This window comes from Rana temporaria, unplaced genomic scaffold, assembly GCF_905171775.1.
Source record: "Rana temporaria unplaced genomic scaffold, aRanTem1.1, whole genome shotgun sequence".
NCBI classification, from domain to species: Eukaryota; Metazoa; Chordata; class Amphibia; order Anura; family Ranidae; genus Rana; species Rana temporaria.
Window position 1 is genome coordinate 38052 of NW_024404564.1, and position 22548 is coordinate 60599.

The window sequence follows — 22548 nt, forward strand, 5'->3', positions numbered from 1 at the left end:
GCCCAGCAATACTGTACAATGTCAATATCAGATTCATCACACTCCACCTCCACAACATGCCCAGCCCCACGATCATTGGTGGGGGGGAGATCAGCCCCTCATTGGTGGGGGGGAGATCAGCCCCTCATTGGTGGGGAGGGGGAGGAGATCAGCCCCTCATTGGTGGGGGGGGGAGATCAGTCCCTCATTGGTGGGGGGGGGGGTAGATCAGCCCCTCATTGGTTGTGGTGGTTGGTTGGTTGGTTGTAGTGATCATCCTCTCATTGGCTGTGATCAGCCCGCTGTCACTGTGCTGTACACTCCTCTGCCCTCAGGTGATGAAGTGCACCCACTGTACAGGTAAGTACTCCTCCTCACACCGCTCTATCCAGAGATGATTGTATACCAAGCACAGGACAGTGGCTGGGGATGTCACAGGACAATGATAGCAGATGTGTGGCGCCTCGTTCATGCAGGTGACAGGATGCAAACTTCATCCACACACAACCAGTGCACCCCCCATAGACACCCACCCCGGTGCAGTCACGTGATAGGAGCCCAGTAATGACCCCCTCCTCCTTACCTGCTCGGCGCTCACCTCCCTCGTGTCCCCGCACGGCTACGGACTGTGAGGGAGGGAGGAGGAGGGGAGAGGAAGCCGGCGGCCATCCATTATTAAAAAGAGCCGCCTCCCGAGTGTTCCGTGATTGGCGGAACACTAATTTTGCCAGCAGAGCCTCTGTTTAGTGTTCAGCCTATCACGGATGCCTTCTCATCCTCAGCCTCGTATGAGAGGACATCCGTGATAGGCTGAACACTAAACAGAGGCTCTGCTGGCAAAATTAGTGTTCCGCCAATCACGGAAAACTCGGGAGACGGATCTTTTTAATAATGGATGGCCGAGGGCGACGGCTGCAGTGACACGGGTAGGAGTAATTGCGATAACGCCGCCAATAATGGGAACGGCGTTGCCACGAGGAAAAAAGGAATCTGATAGATTACTCGAAGACTGCTCAATATTGCCCTCAGAGAGAGAGAGAGATTGTTCCGCATTTCCTGCACAGAGAGAGAGAGACTGCTCTACATTGCCCTCACAGAGGGAGAGACTGCTCTACATTGCCCTCACAGAGAGAGAGACTGCTCCACATTGCCTGCAGAGAGAGAGAGACTGCTCCACATTGCCCGCAGAGAGAGAGACTGCTCCACATTGCCCGCAGAGAGAGAGAGACTGCTCCACATTGCCCGCAGAGAGAGAGACTGCTCCACATTGCCCGCAGAGAGAGAGAGAGACTGCTCCACATTGCCCGCAGAGAGAGAGAGACTGTTCCAAATTGCCCACACAGAGAGAGAGACTGTTCCAAATTGCCCGCACAGAGAGAGAGAGAGAGAGGAAGACTGCTCCACATTGCCTGCACAGAGAGACTGCTCCACATTGCCTGCACAGAGAGACTGCTCCACATTGCCCGCAGAGAGAGAGAGAGAGAGAGAGACTGTTTCACATTGCCCGCAGAGAGAGAGAGAGACTGCTCCACATTGCCCGCAGAGAGAGAGAGACTGTTCCAAATTGCCCGCAGAGAGAGAGAGAGACTGTTCCAAATTGCCCGCACAGAGAGAGAGAGAGAGAGAGAGGAAGACTGCTCCACATTGCCTGCACAGAGAGACTGCTCCACATTGCCTGCACAGAGAGAGAGAGTTTGCTCCACATTTCTGGCACAGAGAGAGAAATCACTCCACATTGCTGGAACAGAGAGAAATCGCTCGACATTTCCGGCACAGAGAGAGAAATCGCTCAACATTTCCGGCACAAAAAAAATCCCTCCACATTGCCGGCACATAGAGAGAGAAAACGCTCCACATTGAATTTTCTCTCTGGAAGCAATGTTGCGCAGTCTCTCTCTGTGCGGGCAATGTGAAGTGGTCACTCTCTCTGTGTGGGCAGTGCTGTGTATGTGCAGGCACAGGCCTGTGCACTGGCCCCCAGGACCAGATTAAGGGCATTGTGGGCCTGGTGCGGCAGTGGAGCAGGTTTAGAAGCGGCAGGGATATGATGCAAGTAATGTTCTATCCCAGCATTCCTCTTACTGGCCACCCTCCTGTGTTTCCAGGAGCCTGTGCTGGCTTGTGCCCAGACTTGGTTGCAGTCACACAGGTGTAATGTTAGGGAATCCTGGCATTTGATTCACCAAGCTTCCGTTGGAAGTAGGGTTGTCCCGATACCACTTTTTTAGGACTGAGTACAAGTACCGATACTTTTTTTCAAGTAGTCGCCGATACCGAATACTGATACTTTTTTTTAAATGTGTCCCCAAATGCAGCCATGTCCCCCCCATATGCAGCCATGTCCCCCACATATGCAGCCATGTACCCCCCCCATATGCAGCCATGTCCCCCCCATATGCAGCCATGTCCCCCCCATATCCAGCCATGTCCCCCCCATATCCAGCCATGTCCCCCCCATATCCAGCCATGTCCCCCCCATATCCAGCCATGTCTCCCCCCATGCAGCCATGTCTCCCCCATGTAGCCATGTCTCCCCCCCATGCAGCATGTCTCCCCCCCATGCAGCATGTCTCCCCCCATGTAGCCATGTCTCCCCCCCATGCAGCATGTCTCCCCCCATGTAGCCATGTCTCCCCCCCATGCAGCATGTCTCCCCCCCATGCAGCATGTCTCCCCCCCATGCAGCATGTCTCCCCCATGTAGCCATGTCTCCCCCCCCATGCAGCATTTATCCCCCATGTAGCCATGTCTCCCCCCCATGCAGCATGTCTCCCCCCCCATGCAGCATGTCTCCCCCATGTAGCCATGTCTCCCCCCCCATGCAGCATTTCTCCCCCATGTAGCCATGTCTCCCCCATCATGCAGCATGTCTCCCCCATGTAGCCATGTCTCCCCCCATGTAGCCATGTCTCCCCCCATGTAGCCATGTCTCCCCCCCATGTAGCCATGTCTCCCCCCCATGTAGCCATGTCTCCCCCCCATGCAGCATGTCTCCCCCCCATGCAGCATGTCTCCCCCCCATGCAGCCATGTCTCCCCCCCATGCAGCATGTCTCCCCCATGTAGCCATGTCTCCTCCCCCATGTAGCCATGTCTCCCCCATCATGCAGCATGTCTCCCCCATGTAGCCATGTCTCCCCCCCATGTAGCCATGTCTCCCCCCCATGTAGCCATGTCTCCCCCCCATGTAGCCATGTCTCCCCCCCATGCAGCATGTCTCCCCCCCATGCAGCCATGTCTCCCCCCACCATGCAGCATTTCGCCCCCATTTAGCCATGTCTCCCCCCCCATGCAGCATGTCTCCCCCATGTAGCCATGTCTCCCCCATGTAGCCAGCGATGTCTCCCCCATGTAGCCAGCGATGTCTCCCCCATGTAGCCAGCGATGTCTCCCCCATGTAGCCAGCGATGTCTCCCCCCATGTAGCCAGCCATGTCCCGCTTACCTGTCCTGCATCCCCGCTACCGCCGACAGTCAGTGTAATACGCGCGCCGTTCCATTACAGCTTTGAATAGCTGTAATGATTGGCGCTGCGTATAGACACTCCCCCTCGCTCGGGATTGGACAGTTCACCCGAGCAAGGGGGAGTGTCTATACGCGGCGCCAATCATTACAGCTATTCAAAGCTGTAATGGAACGGCGCGCGTATTACACAGTCAGTCGGCGGTAGCGGGGATGCGGCGTAACGGCATTGGCGGCGGCGTAACGCATTGGCGGCGGCGAAGTATTCTATTCTGGTATCGGGGGTATTTGCGGGAGTACGAGTACTCCCGCAAATACTCGGAATCGGTCCCGATACCGATACTAGTATCGGTATCGGGACAACCCTAGTTGGAAGCATGTCCTATTGGATCGAAACGCGTCAGTCCATGCATTTTGCTCCCCATATTGCTTTTAATACTCCTGAATTGTGATCACCTTTTTTTTATATATATTGATTTTTTCATTAAAACCTCTTTATGACCTACACCATTAGAGACCCCATTTTTTTCTTCTCTTATAAATTTGTGGAAGATAAGGTTTTTTGAGCCCTCTCTAGTTTCCAGTACCCATGCCAGGGTTCTCACTTACCTGAACCAGATCGTGTTTGGATGCTTGGAGGATCTTTTATGATTGCCATACCCACGGTTTACTAGGATCTTTAGTATTGGAGTAGTCAGTGGACGATGAACATCTGGTCTTCCTGCCCTTTCCTGGGTTGACGACCTTTGACTGCCTGGGAGGCAGACTCCATTTCCTTCTGGACTTCCGGTGACATCTCTGTGGGACATTCCAATTGTATACCATTGGAGGTGTTTGTGTTTCTATAATCACTTATCTTAATAAAACTTCATTATTCACTTTACATAAGTTTGGTTTCCTATGTTGCAGTCCACACAGTTCTGGTCACACCTGTTACTGACAAGATCCAAGGAAGTGAATGAATGAGTTTGAAGGACTCCTCCTAAGGGTGCAAGCCACGGCTCATCCACTGCAAAGAAGAAGGAACGGCTGCACACCAGGATAACGAATATGAGTCCTTTATTCTTGATACTTGATCCATAAAACAAAGTGACACACCAAAGGAGACGGCAACAAGGCAGACGCGTTTCACATGGGAATCATGTGCTTGTTCATTGCAATCTCCTATGGTGTGTCACTTTGTTTTTTGGATTAAGAATAAAGGACTCCTATTCGTTATCTTGGTGTGCAGCCGTTTCTTCTTCTTTGCAGTCCACTTTACCTTGTTATGGAACCCTTGTGGGGTGTTATGTGTTTATGCTTATTATAATGTGTAACGTACTTTGTATTTAGGGTTCTGGGCACCAGACTGCAAGTGGCTAGTTGTTAATTAGTTCATGTTCATTAAATCACTGTCAGCCATCAGTTGCTAGATGTGAATTAGCACATGTGGATTGGCTATTCCTTAGCTATGGTAATTATATTACTGTTTACAGTTTGTATAATGTGATCAGGCTCACCTGATATCGTGTGGTATATAAATTCTGTGCGAGTTTCCAATAAAGAGCGGTCCAGTTTGTACCTGAGCTAGTGCCGTCTAGTATCTTGGGTTTAATATTTCGCTATAATACCCAATTCCTGGTTCCAGACTGGAAGAAGCTATATCTTGGCAGAAGTATCCAAGCTGGGTGCTGGACAGTCCAATTTGTATATATACAGTAAAACCTTGGATTGAGAGTAACTTGGTTTGAGAGCGTTTTGCAAGACAAGCAAAATGTTTTATAAAATTTTGCCTTGTAATACAAGCAATGTCTTGATATAAGAGTGGCGTCATGTCACAACTGAGTATAAAAAAAAGAGAGGAGCCTCTAAGTGTAGCAATATGGTTACATTTAATGAAGGTACAACATTTAGCAACTTATTGCTACACTTAGGCCTCGTACACACGACCGAACATGTCCGTTGAAACTGGTCCGCCGGACCAGTTTCCGCGGACATGTTCGGTCGTGTGTAGGGCCGACCGGACAATTTTCCGGCCTAGCGGACAGGTTTCCAGCGGACAAATGTTTCTTAGCATGCTAAAGCATGTCTGCTAGTTAGTACATCTAACCAGCGGACCAAAATCCCGCACATGCGTCGAATTGATTCGACGCATGCGTGGAAGCATTGAACTCGCGCGATAGAGAACGTTGGTGTCGTCTACGTCACCGCGTTCTCTGTCCGCCGGGATTTTGGTTTGATGGTGTGTACAACCATCAGACCAAAATCTCCGAGCGGACATGTCCGATGAAAACGGTCCCGTCGTGTGTACGAGGCCATAGAGGTGCCTCTCTTCTCTTTTATACTCTGTAAATAAAAAGCTTCGATATAAAAGTGCTTTGGATTACAAGCATGTTTCTGGAACAAATTATGCTTGCAAACCAAGGTTTTACTGTATATAATATATACACATACATACACACACACACACAGTATATCACTCCCAATACCATGAAAAAAGTCACCATTGTGCCATTTTGTGTCCATATCAACCCAACCTAATGTTACACTAACAATCTACATGAACGTTGTGTGCATCACATTGTAGTGTCAAAAGGGTATTAAAGTTTACTTTGCGCCAACACATTTTGTATTTATTTATTTCAGGTACTTATATAGAGCTGTCAATTTATGCAGCGCTTTACATATTATATATTCACATCAGTCCCTACCCTCAGGACGGATTCACACTAGTGCGGTGCGAATTTCAGCTCTCTTATCTCTGCGGAGAGATAAGAGAACTGTTCAGCAGATCAGCTCCATTTTAGCTGCGGATATGGAGACCTGGCAGGGGGGAGGGGGGAAGTGTATTGAGGTGAATGAGGGAAATCCTGAAGAGAAATGAACACATCTGCGAATCAGATGCGTGCCCATAGAAGATAATGGGCCTGAATTCGCACCTGAGCCGCACCGCAATGCCTAGAAAACGCACATGTTTTTTCGGCAATGAGCAGTGCGAATGCATCGCACATATGTGAACCAGCCTCATTGAAATCAATGTATTTTATAATGTTATGCGAATTGAATGCGGTTTAAGCCGCAACCAATTCGCATAGGTGTGAACCCGGCCTTAAGGAGCTTACAAGCTAAGGTCCTTAACTCGCATACATACTGTAACGGAATGGCCCGTGGGACCCAGAGGCTCTTAAAGGATACGGGGTACTCCTGGTTCAGCTTTACCAATGACTCTTGGGTCATCCTATGTCCACTAGGGGCATAGGATGACTGAGAAAGGATATCTTGAATTACATGAGATGGGACAGTAATGATAATTCACAATGTATTGCAGGATATCTTGAAATATTACAGGTGGTTAATTCTGAACACAACCGGTGAATAATAGGACAGGGATTCATTCATGTGGGGACACATACTGTTAAGATGTTAATTACCTCCAGCTACCTGGCTGTAGTGATAAAGCTTGCTGTGATTGCATTCTATTGTGTTAATTAAGTCTGGCTCCTAAGATATTTCATTGTGCTATGCTAATCGACACTGTATTGTGTGAAAGTCTATTGATGATAATATGTGATGTGAATTAGCACAATCTAAAGGTCAGATGTCCGACCTTATGTTTACTAAAGGAATGTGGATTGTATAGAAGGTGAGAAAAGCTTATCGCGGAGTTACAATGTCTGGGTAAATGATAGTAATTAACTCATGTAGATTCGGTGCCAGAAAGTCTGACTAAAAATGTGTATTGGGTTCCTTGTGTAATGTTGTGGGTGGAGTTGATTCATTGTTCACTTGGTTACTGACTGTATAAAACGCCTGAGTTTTACCATTAAAAGGTCTATTCGTTTGGAACCAGAGAACAGAGCTGTGTGTCTCGTTTTCTGGGGGAAATTCAATGGGTCCTGTCTGCTGGATTGTGGAGTGTTGATAAGCTGTCGTGGGTTGGTGGAATGGAATATCGTAACGGCGTTAACCCCTGACCGTTACACAAACATATGCTAGCGACAATTTAGACAGGATCCAATTAACCTACCAGCATGGGGGAATGTGATTTTATTGTAATTCAATTTTGCAGGAGGGGAGTACACAAAATACATAAACGCTGAATCTGGATAAGTTACAGGAAAAAAAGCTTCCTTTTTTTCACTATGTTTTCCCAATAAAGATTGCGTAAACAAAAATATGTGTATCCAACTTTCCTACCAAATGAAAGTCCTATATGCCCCCGATGTACAGTATAATACATTTGGGTAGACTACAATGCTAAAAAGGTATAAATGTGTAGAACTAAAGCATCGCTTGAAATAAAAACCTATCTGGGACTCAAGGAATTTAGGGAAAGAAAGGCCCAGGGACTAAAGGAGGGTTAATGTCAGATTGAAACATTTATGAAATTATTAATTTTGCCCATAGTTACATTTTAGGGCCAACATTGTAATTTTTCCAGGGTCAGAAAGTGTTGTTCACAAAGTTTAAGTTTAATTTGTCCACTTGGAGTCATTAAAGAGAATTCCAATCAGAGGAATTTCATTCACCCAAAAAAAGTAGGAATATAACCACACATTTCAACAGTTGGCAAGTTCAAATCTCTTGCCGTTTTTTTTGTATGATTCATCTACGGAGAGGAGCAATAACTGGACAACGAAATAAGGACATCCAATCTCCACCTGATGGAATACCTTGGATGAAACGCAAGTGGACAGCTGGGCTTTAGGTCTTGTATACACTGAAGGACCGTTGTCTTAGGTTAAACTATGAGGCTGACTGATGGTCCGTTGTGCGTACACACCATCAGTTAAAAAAACGATTGTGTCAGAACGCGGTGACGTAAAACACAACGACGTGCTGAAAAAAAACGAAGTTCAATGCTACCAAGCATGCGTCGACTTGATTCTGATCATGCACTGGTTTTTAACCGATGCTTTTGCATACTAACGATCGGTTTTGACCTATCGGTTACCAGTCCATAGGTAAAATTTTTAGCAAGTTCTCATTTTTTTTAACCTATGGTTAAATAACCTATGGGGCCTACACACGATCGGTTTGGACTGATGAAAAGGTCCTTCAGACCATTGTCCTCTGGCTATCCTATCGTGTGTACGCCTAAGTGGTACTTTGGAACGTCATCCATGTGAGGAGCTGGAACATGAAAAGGAGGCGTGATACTGGAAGAGGAGGTGGAACATATAACGGGAGGGGTGGATTTAGCTGGAGCCCTCAAGATTGACTGATGTAACAATAGGCAGAAGAAACTTAAAATGACTCTTCCATTAAAGCATCTGAAGCTTGGCAAGATGCCACTTGACCGCTAATTAGCTGGACAACAAAATAATCTGGACAACGAAATAGGGACTTGTCTGGAGCCCTCAAGATTGACTGATATAGCAAATAGCCAGCAGACCCTGAAAAGGACTCTTCCATTGAAGTTTTAGATGCTTAGCAAGATGCCACTTGACCACTACCAGGTCTCTGGTAGCAAGGCAGTGTTTTTAAAGCGGAGGTCCGGTTAGAGAAATAAATAGATTTAAAAGTCAGCAGCTGCTAACACTGTAGCTGCTGACTTTTAATAAGGAGACTTCCCTGTCGAGGGTGCCCGCGATAACGTCAGCCGAAGTCGAGCAAACGCTCGGGTCTCGGCTGCCCCGCCGCCATCCTCGGTGAGGGAATCAGGGAGTGAAGCCTTGCGGCTTCACCGCCCGATTCCCTACTGCACGAGCCGCGCATAGAGGATGTCTCCTGGGACACACACAAGGTCCCAGGGGACACCGCTCCACTATTCCACAAGAGGCAGCCGAGGAACAGAAGAAAGAAGACGGACCGCGGATCAGGAAGTGGCAGATTAGGACGATCTGCCTAGCAACAGGCACTTCAGGTATGTATATATAAAAAAAAAAAAAAAGGGGGCCAGATTCTCAGAGGAGATACGACGGCGTATCTCTGAGTCTGGCCGGTCGTATCTATGCGGCTGATTCATAGAATCAGTTACGCATAGATTTCTATTAGATCCGACCGGCGTAAGTCTCTTACGCCGTCGGATCTTAACTGCATATTTACGCTGGCCGCTAGGGGCGTGTACGCTGATTTACGCCTAGAATATGTAAATCAGCTAGATACGCGAATTCACGAACATACGCCCGGCCGACGCAGTACATTTACGCCGTTTACGTTAGGCTTTTCCCGGCGTAAAGTTACCCCTGCTATATGAGGCGTATATGCGGCGCACCAATGTTAAGTATGGCCGTCGTTCCCGCGACGAAATTTGAAAAATTTACGTTGTTTAAGTCGTCCGTGAATGGGGCTGGACGTCATTTAGGTTCACGTAGAAACCAATGACGTCCTTGCGGGTACTTTGGAGCAATGCACACTGGGAAATTCCACGGACGACGTCGGGTCAGGGTTGATTTACATAACACACGCCCACCTCTTCACAATTTTAATTAGGCGGGCTTACGCCGGCCTATTTACGCTACGCCGCCGCAACTTTCTTTTAGGGGCAGCACAGTGGTGCAGTGAGTAGCACTTTCGCCTAGCAGCAAAAGGGTCGCTGGTTCGAATCCCGACACCATCTGCCTGGAGTTTGCATGTTCTCCCTGTGTATGCGTGGGTTTCCTCCGGGTACTCCGGTTTCTTCCCACACTCCAAAGATCTTGTCCAAATTGGCCCAGTATATATATGTATATCTGTGTGTATGACTGTGTGTCACGATCCTACGGGGTAAAATGACCGCACCAGCCAAGTAGACTCTGGCTGGAAAAAGCGCCCAGAGGCGATTCAGTTCGCATGAGTTGCGCTTTACAAGTCATTCATTCAAGAATACGGCACTTGCCTGTAAAAGTTGCGGAGGCGTAACGTAAATAGGATACGTTACGCCCACACACAGAAACGCCATTCTACGTGAATCTACCCCAAAATGTATTTTTTGCAGCAGCAGCATTTAAACAACATTTTTTTCTTGGTGGAGCTCCGCTTTAACGTATTGGATTGGGCAATGAAGAAAACACTTGGGAACACAGCTCAGTTAGTGAATGATGCAAATACATTACATGTTCAGTTATTGCTCCATACAAATGATAAAAGATGAACATCATAGGGAAACTGTTTAGTTATTAAGGATTCTCCAAAAAAAAATTTAATTGTCATATTGTCTCCAGTGTGTGGGTGTGTAATGAGCTCTCTCTGGGTTGTAAAAGCTGTGTCATATTCTGAACACTGACAGGCCTCTTTTTAATGTGTACCCACTGGTGCGAGCTAAGATCTGACTTCTGTTTAAAAGCTTTATCACATTCCGAACACGGATATGGCCTCTCTCCCGTGTGAATCCTCTGGTGTCTGATAAGGTGTTCCCTCGTAATAAAATCTTTATTACATTCTGGACACTCATATGGCCTTTCTCCGGTGTGAATCCTCTGGTGTCTTATAAGGTATTGCTTCGTTATAAAAGCTTTGTCACATTCTGAACACGGATATGGCCTTTCTCCAGTGTGAATCCTCTGATGTGTGATCAGGTGCGACTTATCTAAAAAATATTTTTTACACACAGTACACTGAAACGGCTTCTCTCTAGTGTGGACCCTCTCGTGTAGGACAAGGTGTTCTCTCCTTGTAAAAGCTTTGTCACATTGAGAACACCGATATAGCTTCTCTCCAGTGTGAATCCTCTGGTGTGTGGTAAGCTTACACTCGGTTGTAAAAGCTTTATCACATTCAGAACATTGATACGGCTTCTCTCCAGTGTGAATCCACTGGTGTGCGTCGAGTTTTATCTTGGTTACAAAAGCTTTGTCGCATTGGGAACACTGAAAAGGCTTCTCTCCAGTGTGAATCATCTGGTGTCTGCTAAGTTGCGACTTTGACTTGAAAGCTTTGTCACATTCGGGACACTGAAATGGTTTCTCTCCAGTGTGAATCCTCTGGTGTGTGATAAGATTTGCCTTCACTCTAAAATTTTTGCCACAATCTGAACAATGATACAGCTTCGCTCCGGTGTGAATGCTCATGTGCAAGTTAAGATTACTCTTCTGTGTAAAGGTTTTGTCACATTCAGGACACTCATATGGCTTCTCTCCAGTGTGAATTAGCTGGTGTTTGATAAGATTTGACTTGTTTGTAAATGATTTGTCACATTCAGAACACTGAAATGGCTTCTCCTCCATTGTGAACTTGATGTGTGATAAACTTCCCCTTCACTGTAAAACCTTTATTACAAACAAAAAATGAAGTATCTTCTAAAATGACTTTGCTTGCGTAGAAACGGGTTGGACTTTACTATAAAACCGTAGTCACTTCCAGAACATCGAAATTACTTCTCTGCTGTTGTCCTCTGAGCCAGAATCAATGTTGAGTATCCAAAACATTTACAATACTGATATGTCTTGTGTTCTGCGTGAATCCACCAGTGAACTGCAATAAACTCTTTCAGTTACTTAAGACACCCATAAGGCTTGTGTCCCACATGGCTCCGTAGTATTTATAAAGACCAACATGACCGAGAACATCATTAGTCCACCTATTAAAAAAATAAAAATAAATCAATCACAATTGTATGTAAAGGGCTGAATAAAGTTGATTTTGAACATTCATTATTAGATTTGACAGTATATAGCCAGATTCGCGTAGGGCGGCGTATTTTTATGCCGGCGTAGCGCATCCCATTTGCACTACGCCGACGTAACATAGTGAGGCAAGTACTGTATTAACAAAGCACTTGCTTCCTAAGTTACGTCGGCGTAGCGCAAATGGCCCGGCGTAACCCCGCCTAATTCAAAGTAGGCATGTAGTGGGCGGGCTTCATTTAAATTAACCGTGACCCCATGTAAATGAGGGCCGTTGGTACGGCGCATGCGCACGCATGCTCAGAATCACGTCGCAAATACTCATTGCTTTCGACGTGAACGTCACCTACGCCCAGCCCCATTCGCTTACGCAAACGACATAAGATACTACGGCTGTTCCGTCGTCCATACCTTGCATGGGCTGCGCCATCTTTTTGGTGGTTTATCTTTACGCCGGAAAAACGCCTTACGTAAACAGCGTATCGGGCGCAAGTACGTTCGTGAATCGGCGTATCTAGGTCATTTGCATATTCGACGCGTAAATCCACGTACACGCGGCCAGTATAAATATGCACATAAGATACGACGGCGTAGGAGACTTACGCCGGTCGTATCTTAGCCAAATTTAAGCGTATCTGGTTTCCAGAATACGCTTAAATATACGACGGCACGCATTCAGACTTACGACGGCGTATCTACTGATACGCCGTCGTAAGTCTTTTTGAATCCGGCTAATAGTGTATAAGTATTGGGAGGCCTACCTTTACACACACATTGGGCCAGATTCAGGTAGGAGAGTGGATCTTTATATTGGCGTAACGTATGTCATTTACGTTACGCCGTCGCAAGTTTTTCAGGCAAGTGCTTTATTCACAAAGCACTTGCCTGTAAAGTTGAGGCGGCGTAGCGTAAATCACCCGGCGGAATTCAAATTCGGCGGGTAGGGGGCGTGTATCATTTAAATCAAGCGCGTCCCCGCGCCAAACGAACTGCGCATGCGCCGGCCGCTACTGAATCCCAGTGTGCATGCTCCAAATCACGTCGCTAATTGTCAATGAAAGCGACGTGAGCGTAACTTACGCCCAGCTCAATTGTGATTCGACTTACGCAAACAACGTAAATTACGTCTGTCCCGACGTCCATAATTAACATTGGCTGCGCCTCACTATAGCAGTGGTAATGTTACGCCGGGCGTAAGTCTTACGTAAACAGATTTGCCGGCCTGGCGTACGTTCGTGAATCGGCGTATTTGCTCATTTGCATATTTAACAACGGGAACGCCACCTAGCGGCCAGCGTAAATATGCATCTAAGATACGACGGTGTAAGTGCCTTACGCCGGTCGTATCTTAGCAACATTTAAGCGTATCTTATTATTAGCATACGCTTAAATTTGCACGGGCTCAGATTAGGACTTACGACTGTGTATCTACTGATACGCCCGTCGTAAGTCTTTCTGAATCTGGCCCATTAACTTTAATGGCATCCCATTCTTAGTCTGTAGGGTTCAATATTGAGTTGACCCACCCTTTGCAGCTATAATAGCTTCAACTCTTCTGGGAAGGCCGTCCACAAGATTTAGGAGTGTGTATTGGAATTTTTTACCATTCTTCAAGAAGCACATTTATGAGATCAGGCACTGATGTTGGACAAGAAGGGCTGGCTCACAGTTTCCACTCTAATTCATCCCAAAAGGTGTTCTAGCAGGTTGAGGTCCGGCCAGTCAAGTTCCTCCACTCAACTCGCTCATCCATGTCTTTATGGACCTTGCTTTGTGCACTGGTGTGTAGTCATGTTGGAACTGAAAAGGGACATCTCCAAACTGTTCCCACAAATTTGGGAGCATGAAAATTGTCCAAAATGTCTTGGTATGCTGACGCCTTAAGAGTTCTCTTCACTGGAACTAAGGGGCCAAGTTCAACCCCTGAAAAACAACCCCCACACCGTAATCCCCCCTCTACAAAATGATTTGGTCCAGTGCACAAAGCAAGGTCCATAAAGACATGGACAAGCAAGTTTGAGGTGGAGGAACTTGACTGACCTGTACAGAGTCCCGACCTCAAATCAATAAAACACCTTTGGGATAAATTAGAGCAGAGACTGCAAGCCAGGCCTACTTGTTCAACATCAGTGCCTGACCTCACATATGTGCTTCTAGAAGAATAGTCAAAGTCACAGTGGTTTCGGGAGGGGGGAGCTTACAGAAGCTGTAGCCCCGAGTGGGCCCCTGAAAAGCCCCAGGTCTTTGAATCCATAAAATTATTAACCTCGAGCCATTTACACAGAGAGCGGGGATTGATCTCCCACTTACCCAGAGCGGCCGAGTGACATACACAATGTCCCGGCTTCTATGATGGACATCACACTGATCCGATGCCAGGATTTGTGAGGTCAATCATAGGCACCGCCAGGTCCAGTAGGCAGGAAGGACACTGCGGCCACGCCGAGCACTGGGAGATCCTCGCTTGCTCTGTGTAAATGGGCGGGTGGCTATCCTATGCTGGCTCTGGCTGCCTGGTTCCCGTACGGCTGTCTGAGTGGTCATGAATAGGATGAGCGCACTAGCACACTACAGGTAAGGCTGAGCTGCAGGAGTGTCAAGAGATCAGAGGTCAACTGAAGTCTGACGTGTGCTAATGTACCGTCAGGTAGGTCAGTTTAGTGGTCAGCATTTATGGAGCCAGGCAGCAACCCACCCACCCCCCTTTACCTTCAGGCTAAAATCCCTGGTCATTTTCCACACATAGCAACACCCCATGTCAAACATTCACATAGACACACTCCTAAACCTTGTCTGGGATTCCCCTCAACATCCATACCAGACCCTTATCCTAAATGAGGGTCTGGTATGAATTGTAAAAGAGATCCCCTAAAATTCCTAGCAGATCCTTACCTATGTTTTCAGCCTGGCTGGACAAGGGGGGGGGCATCCACCTGAACTATACAAGGCCACATGCCCTCAACATGGGAATGGTACCCTGCCAGGAGCTCCTTAGGAAAGCACCACTAGCAAGGCCCTTTCCCCACAACTTTGGCTCAGTAGTTGTGAGAGTCTTCAGGGGTGGTTATCAAAATCTGGAAGCTACCCTAAAAAAAAAAAAATTACATAAAAAAAAAAAAAAAAAAAAAGTAGAATAGTAAATACGCACACAATTCCGATGAAAAACTCCAGACAACCAAAAAAATTAAAATCAATCAATTATTCGTGGCATCCAGTGATGTAGATCCCCCCCCCCCCCAACATGCCGAAGAAAAAAAAAACAGGCATGCTCACCTTCCCCTATCTGCCACGCCAGGCTTCATGCTCAGATAAGGGCCTGGTAAGAATTGGGGGAGGGGGACTTCCATGCCTAATGTCCCACTACTGCTGAACAGGTAGATGTAAGGTAGTAGAACCTTAAGCTCACACCTATGAGGGTCCTGTTGACATAGAAGCCTAGTCCAAGTGTTTAAAGACTGCGATCCCAGACCTGGTCACTTTCGATTCTGCCAACTTTGAGGATCCTCTCCAGTAATATATGACGCACCTGTGCAGGATGAGCCATTGACTCAGGAGCATCAGCCTCTCCTGTAGTGTCTGGGCCTGCATATGTCACTGAGGACAGTAGCCCTTAGCAATTTAGAAGGAAGAATCGCTTCAGTAATCGCAAAGTCCTCACAAAAGGACAAAAAGTGAAGCAGAGCTCCTTCTGTTACTTCAGATCTTCCTTCAGACAGGTCTGAAGATGATGAGGAGGAAAAAGCGCCATCAGAGGATAAGGATGAGGAGTCAGAAGGTGCTGGGATTTCAGAAGAACCTGTCTCTGCTTCCCAGGTTCTAAAAATGCAGGTGCAATATTATACTGAAACAGTACGCTCTGCATTTAAATTACCTTCTTCAGAGTTAAAGGGGTGTTCCAGCCTTTTTTTAAGTTTATTAAAAGTCAGCAGCTACAAAAAGTGTAGCTGCTGGCTTTTAATAAACAGACACTTACCTGCTCCACGGTTCCATTGACGTGCCGGCCGGGGCTCTGCTCCTCGCCCCCCCCTCGCCGGCCGGCGTCTTCATTCCTAGTGTGGGCACCCGGCAGTGACAGCTTTCGGCTTCACGGCCGGGCACCCACTGCGCATGCGCGAGCGAGACTGCGCATGTGCGAGACTACGCATGCGCGAGCAGCGTGGCGCCGTCCGATTGGACAGGCGCTCGCCTACAGGGAGGGGCTGCAATAAGGCGATTAAGCTCTTCGCCTTACCAGCCCCATTGCTGGGTGGATTCGACAAGTAATTATTGAAGCTTATGGTTTAATGAACAGATCTATTACCTCCTCTTTTTAATAACATCCTTTTAATCTGTTCCAGTAAATATTATCAGAACATAAATACAGAGTTGTCTGATTACTTTAACCACTTGACCACTGGGCACTTAAACCCACTTCCTAACCAGATCAATCAGTCATACAACATTGTACCCATATGACATTTTTTGTCCTTTTTTTCCACACAAATAGAGCTTTCTTTTGGTGGTATTTAATCAACATTGAGGTTTTTTTATTTATTTTTTGCGCTATAAAAGAAAAAAGACTAAAAAAATTATGTAAAAAAAAAAAAATGAATTTTTCATTGTTTCTGTTATAAAATTTAGCAAATTAGTAATTTTTCTTCATACATTTTGGCAAAAAATGTATACTGCTACATATCTTTGGTAAAAATAAGTACACATTGGTGGAAATTATTTGGTCTTTGTGAAAGTTATAGGGCTAGATTCACATAGCCCGCCCTAACTTTGCGGCGGCGTAGCGTATCGTCTTTACACTACGCCGCCGTAAGTTAGCGAGGCAAGTACATGATTCACATAGTACTTGCCTCCCAAGTTACGGCGGCGTAGCCTAAAGCGGGCGGGCGTAAGGGCGCCTAATTCAAAATAGGCTGAGGGGGCGTGTTTAATGTTAATTTTGTTTGACCTGGCGCGATTTACGTTTTTTTGGAACGGCGCATGCGCCGTCCGCCTACATATCCCAGTGTGCATTGCGGCAACGTATGCCGCACGGGCCTATTGGTTTCGACGTGGACGTAAATCCCTATTCACGGACCACTTGCGCAAACGACGTAAAATTTTCGAATTTCGCCGCAGGAACGGCGGCCATACTTAACATTACTATTCCAGCTATTTCATGGAATATCTTTAGGCCTGATAATGCGTTACATAAACGGCGTATCTGTACTGCGTCGGCCGGGCGTACGTTCGTGAATAGGCGTATCTAGTGATTTACATATTCTACGCCGACCGCAATGGAAGCGCCACCTAGCGGTCAGCCTAAATATTGCACCCTAAGCCGTCGTATTTTTAGATAGGTTTAAGTGTATCTCTGTTTGAGAATACACTTAAACTTAGGACGGCGCAGATTCCGAGTTAGGTCGGCGTATCTACTGATACGCCGGCCTAACTCTATGTGAATCTAGCCCATAGAGTCCACAAGCTATGGTGCCAATATCTGAAAATGTATCACACCTGAGGTACTGACGGCCTCTCTCATTTCTTGAGACCCTAACATGCCAGAAAAGTACAAATACCCCCCAAATGACCCCTTTTTGGAAAGAAGACATTCCAAGGTATGTAGAAAAGGGCATGGTGAGTTTTTTTGAAGTTGTCATATTTTTCCCACAATACTTTGCAAAATCAAGATTTTTTCTTTTTTCCCCCTCAAAGTTTTCATATTAGCAGGTTATTTCTCACACACAGCAAATGCATGTCACAAATTACATCCCAAAACACATTCTGCTATTCCTCCCGAGTATGGCGATACCACATGTGTGAGACTTTTACACAGCGTGGCCACATACAGAGGCCCAACATGCAGGGAGCACCATCAGGCGTTCTGGAGCACCCAGGCCAATTCTGACATTTCTCTCCTAAATCATAATTTATTTGCTAGAAAATTACATAGAACCCCAAAACATATATATATGCTTTTTTAGCAAAGACCCTAGAGAATACAATGGCGGTCATTACAACTTTTTATAAAAAAAAAAAAAAAACGGTTGTGCTTAAAAACAGTGGGCCAGATTCAAGAAGCACTTGCGCCCGTGCAACCATAGGTTGCGCGGCGCAAGGGCTTACTTGCTCCGGTGTAACGAGTGCTCCTGATTCAGGAACCTCGTTACACCGACTGCAGCCTAGGATGTGACAGACATAAGCCTCCTTATGCCTTCATATCCCAGGCTGCATTCTTGCGTTGGCCGCTAGGCCATTGTGATCGGCGTATAGTATGCAAATTGCATACTACCACCGATTCACAAAAGTTGCGCGGGCCCTGCGCACGCAAGGTACGGAGTTTCCGTACGGCGACTGCTAATAGCAGGCGCAACCAATGCTAAAGTATAGCTGCGCTTCCCGCTCGCGACGTTCAAATTTTACGTTGTGTACGTGAACCGTGAATGGCGCTGGACGCCATTCACGTTCACTTAGAAGCAAATGACGTCCTTGCGACGTCATTTGCCACAATGCACGTCGGGAAAGTTTCCCGACGGAGCATGCGCTGTTTGCTCGGCGCGGGAGCGCGCCTAATTTAAATGATTCCTGCCCCCGGCGGGATCATTTACATTAGGCAGCCTTACGCCCGGCTGTTTAGCATATCGCCCGCGCAATTTACGGAGCAATTGCTCCGTGAATCGCGGGCAAAGCGCAATATTTGCGTGGGCGCAGAGAAAAATTTTTGCTCTTTGCCCACGCAAATATTGCGCGAATCTACCTGAATCTGGGCCAGTGAAGTTAGCCCAATGTTTTTGCATAATATGAAAGATGAAGTTACGCCGAGTAAATAGATACCTAGCATGTCACCCTTTAAAATTGCCCACGCTCGCGGGAATTACGTATGCGTTCGCTTCTGCATGCGAGCACACGGGGACAGGGGCGTTGAACAATAAAATTATTATTTTTTTTTTTTTTTTTATTTGACACTTTTTTCCCCCAAAATACAATTTTTGATCACTTTTATTCCTATTATAAGGAATGTAAACATCCCTCGTAATAGGAATATAGCATGACAGGTCCTCTTTACAGTGAGATGTGGGGTCAATAAGACCCCACATCTCACCTCTAGGCTGGGAAGCCTGAAATAAAAAAATAAAAAAAAAGATCTTGGCTTTGATCTTAGCGGTGAGTCGGTAGAAGCACCGGAAGGTGGCGGGAGGGGGGACGTATTGCAGGGTATTGGCAGAGTATTGGCAGGGGGTATTGCATGGTATTGTGTATTGCAGAGTATTGGCAGGGGGTATTGCACAGTATGGGGCAGGGATGGCTGAGCACGGAGGGATGGATGGCTGGATCTGTGACTGCAATTGTCACAGATCCAGCCCACAGCACTGCTGCTGCCATCCGATCCCTCCCCCTCTCCTCTCACACTGTATCGATCGGTACAGAGAGGGGAGGGAGCAACCGGCGTCATCACATGACGCCGGTATGTTTACAAGTGATCGCTCCGTCATTTGACGGAGCGATCACGTGGTAAACGGCCGCTATCAGCGTCAATTTACCGCGATCCGTGATGTGCCGGGTCTTCTAGATGCGCGGGAGCAAGATTCTGGGAGGACGTCCTCCCAGAATAACTCGACCGCGCTGTAGACGTATTATGTCTATAGCGTGGTCGGTACTAGGGTTGCCACCTTTTCTTCGAGCCAAACCTGAACATATTAGCAGCCTGGGTGCACCAAGAAGAGTAGTAATGTGGTGCACATAGCATGCCGCAGTGAACAGTGATTGTGGCCAAATTGCTATTGCTGACATCATCACCCTGCATGCCAGTGATGCCGAACCAGCTCCCAGATGGCAACAGATTTGTGTGTGACTATCTTGGTTACTTGGGGAGCCACAGCACAGTCTGAACAATGTGTCCGGGTTTCAATCTGTCTGAAACCCGGACACATGATTCAAAACCCGAACTGTCCGGGTGAATCCCGGACAGGTGGCAACCCTAGTCGGTATGTGGTTAAGGTGGTACAAGGATGTCTGAACCCAAAGTGTCAGGTGGGCTGGAATGTTCAGGTCACGGCAATGCAGATGAGCAGGTAATTCCAAGCAGTCCCTCAGGGGGTCGTGCGACGTGTGTGCGGGAGAGGAGGTGATCTGTATGTGTGTGGGGTGGGGGTAGATGATCGGTGTGTGTGTGTGTGGAGGTGATCTAAGAGTGCAAATATTCTCCCTTTTCTAATATTAGAGGACAAAATAGGACAATAGGAAAAGTACAGGGGGAGGGGGGGGGGGGGGGTAAAGACAACGTACAGGTGGAGGGAGGGGGGGGGGGGGGTAAAGACAACGTACAGGGGGAGGGGGGGGGGGTAAGACAACATACAGGGGGAGGGAGGGGGTAAGACAACGTACAGGGGGAGGGAGGGGGTAAGACAACGTACAGGGGGAGGGGGGGGGGTAAGACAACGTACAGGGGGAGGGGGGGGGGAAGACAACGTACAGGGGGAGGGGGGGGGGTAAGACAACGTGCAGGGGGGGGGGGGGGGGGGGGTAAGACAACGTACAGGGGGAGGGGTAAGACAACATGCAGGGGGAGTGGGGTTGGTAAGACAACGTGCAGGGGGAGTGGGGGGGGGTAAGACAACGTGCAGGGGGAGTGGGGGGGGTAAGACAACGTGCAGGGGGAGTGGGGGGGGGGGGTAAGACAACGTGCAGGGGGAGTGGGGGGGGGGGTAAGACAACGTGCAGGGGGAGGGGGCAATACAATGTACGGGGGGGAGGTGGCAATTAGGGTTGCCACATTTTTTTTCCAAGCCAAACCCGAACACTTTGTGTGCCCCAAGGAGAGTAGTAATGCAGTGCGCCTCAGCAAAATGTGGGTGTGGTCAAATTGGTTTTGATGACATCACCCTGCCCCCCAAACAGCTGCTCGCAGCTCCCGGATGGCAACAGATTTTTGTGCGACTTATCTTGGTTACTTAGGGAGCCACAGCCCAGTCTGAATAATGTGTCCGGGTTTCAGTCCACCTGAAACCCGGACACATTATTCAAAAACCGCACTATCCGGATGAATCCCAGACAGGTGGCAACCCTAGTGGCAATACAATGTACAGGGGGAGGGGGGGTAAGACACGGTACAGGTGGGGGGGGGGGGGAGAGATGGCAAAACAATGTACAGGGGGAGGGAGTTAAGATAACGTACGGGGGGAGGGATTGCAAAACAATGTACAGGGGGGAAAGGGGTAAGACAACTTAGGGGGGGGGGGCAATGTAGTGTACAGCGAAAGGGGGTAAGTCAGCGTACAGGGGGGTAAGGGGTGATGGTACAGAGTGTAATGTTTCCCTCTCGGGACGTTCTGTATGAAAGGTTCTCTATCATCTGATTGTTTTCGCACTCTTTCCTGTACTGCCCCTCCCTCGTAGTGATCCCACATCCCTCCATGGTTCCTTTCTCCCCTCCCCCGTTCCAGTATCCCCCCCTGTACTCCCCTCCATGGTCCCCCATCTTACCGTGTTTCTCCTTCAACTTGTCTGTCTCTAACTGCAGCTCAATATGAGAGCAGAGGGAGGGGTGTCCTCCATTTTCTTGTAGCTAAGAGAGAGGAGGAGGGGCATCCCCCATTTTCTTGTAGCTCAGCAGGGGGAGGGGTGTCCTCCATTTTCCTGTAGCTCAGGGAGGGGGAGGGGCATCCTCCATTTTCTTGTAGCTCAAGGATTACATTTTCCTGTAATTACACAATGACTTTTCATTGTTTAGAAGAAATGTGTCAATTGATAAAGATATTCCTCCTTTATATACAATCTATCCATGGGCAGGGGGTGTCCTCCATCTTCCTGTAGCTCAGAGAGGGGGAGGGGCATCCTCCATTTTCTTGTAGCTCAGAGAGGGGAGAGGGGTGTCCTCCATTTTCCTGTAGCTCAGGGAGGGGGAGGGGGCATCCTCCATTTTCTTGTAGCTCAAGGATTCAATTTTCCTGTAATTACACAATGACTTTTCATTGTTAAGAAGAAATGTGTCAATTGATAAAGATATTCCTCCTTTATTTACAATCTATCCATGGGTAGGGTGTGTCCTCCATCTTCCTGTAGCTTAGAGAGGGGGAGGGGCATCCTCCATTTTCTTGCAGCTCAGAGAGGGGTGTCCTCCATTTTCTTGTAGCTCAGAGAGGGGAGGAGGGGTGTCTTGTCACACATGGCTACCTATTGCTCCGGAAGTGACGTTCCGCTGAAAAATTTTGCACTGCGCATGCGAGACGCCCCTATATGCGTTCCAACACTTTTACAACAAAACGGCAGACTAAAATCGTGATGGGTAGCCGAATGTGACGAAACACTGCCATCTTTCTACACTCCGCACTCCTCCACATTAAGGATACAGTGAGAAGGGGACAAGCGGACATCTTTGTACACCCCCCGGAGTTTTACATTTTACACTTATTTCTAACAGTAAACTGAGGTTCTATAGTGAAATACAGTACTTAGAACTCCGTCTGACTGTTTATATGTTGAATTTTAAAAGCAGCGGCAAGCCTGCTGATCTCACAGGTTTGCTAATCTGACAGAAGTCCGCTGCTTTTAAAATTCAAAATTCTCTCTGGGAGTTTTACTATCTGCCTCTCTCTGTGCGGCTCAGCTCTATTT

The 22548-nt window shown here is 47.6% G+C and overlaps 1 protein-coding gene across 1 annotated transcript; it reads right to left on the reverse strand.

Moving 5' to 3' along the window:
• Positions 1-10339: 10339 nt before the first annotated feature.
• On the reverse strand, positions 10340-21523 carry LOC120922621 (zinc finger protein OZF-like). Its single transcript, XM_040334706.1, has 2 exons — positions 21418-21523; positions 10340-11918 (listed from the first exon to the last, which is right to left on the reverse strand). The coding sequence occupies exon 2, from the start codon at positions 11563-11565 to the stop codon at positions 10549-10551; it is 1017 nt and encodes a 338-aa protein (XP_040190640.1). The 5' UTR covers positions 11566-11918; positions 21418-21523; the 3' UTR covers positions 10340-10548.
• Positions 21524-22548: the final 1025 nt, after the last annotated feature.